Consider the following 356-nt stretch of genomic DNA (forward strand, 5'->3'; position numbering starts at 1 on the left):
CAGGCGCTTAGCCGGAGAGACCGGCGACGGCGAGAGCAGCTCCTCTCGCTCACCTCCTTCCGCCATTGCTGGGAACTGACTGACTGAGGCGGCGGCGGTGGCGGCAGCGGCGGCGGCACCGACTGCGGCGGAGACCCCGGCCACGGCCACGCACCCCGCGCAAGCGCCCAACTGCGGCGCTGGGGGGCGGGGCGAGCAAACCCGCGAGCCGGCCGGCCCGAGTGGGGAGCCTGGGCCGGCCCGGTGCGCGCGCCGCAGGGGCCGGCGAGGGCGGCCTGAGGACGAGCGTAAGGCGGCGCGCGCTGTCCAGGCCGTCACGGGCTCGAGAAGGGGCGGGAGCGAGCGCCGGTCGGGGG

At 78.1% G+C, this 356-nt stretch overlaps 1 protein-coding gene across 1 annotated transcript in view; it reads right to left on the reverse strand.

The window, feature by feature from the left end:
* The window catches only part of ZSWIM5 (zinc finger SWIM-type containing 5), a 198,608-nt gene extending 198,542 nt beyond the window's left edge, over window positions 1-66 (reverse strand). The window contains exon 1 of the mRNA XM_034654840.1: window positions 54-66. Coding sequence (XP_034510731.1) covers window positions 54-66 — 13 coding nt within the window. The remainder of the gene's footprint in view (window positions 1-53) is intronic.
* Window positions 67-356: the final 290 nt, after the last annotated feature.

This window comes from Ailuropoda melanoleuca, chromosome 2, assembly GCF_002007445.2.
Source record: "Ailuropoda melanoleuca isolate Jingjing chromosome 2, ASM200744v2, whole genome shotgun sequence".
NCBI classification, from domain to species: Eukaryota; Metazoa; Chordata; class Mammalia; order Carnivora; family Ursidae; genus Ailuropoda; species Ailuropoda melanoleuca.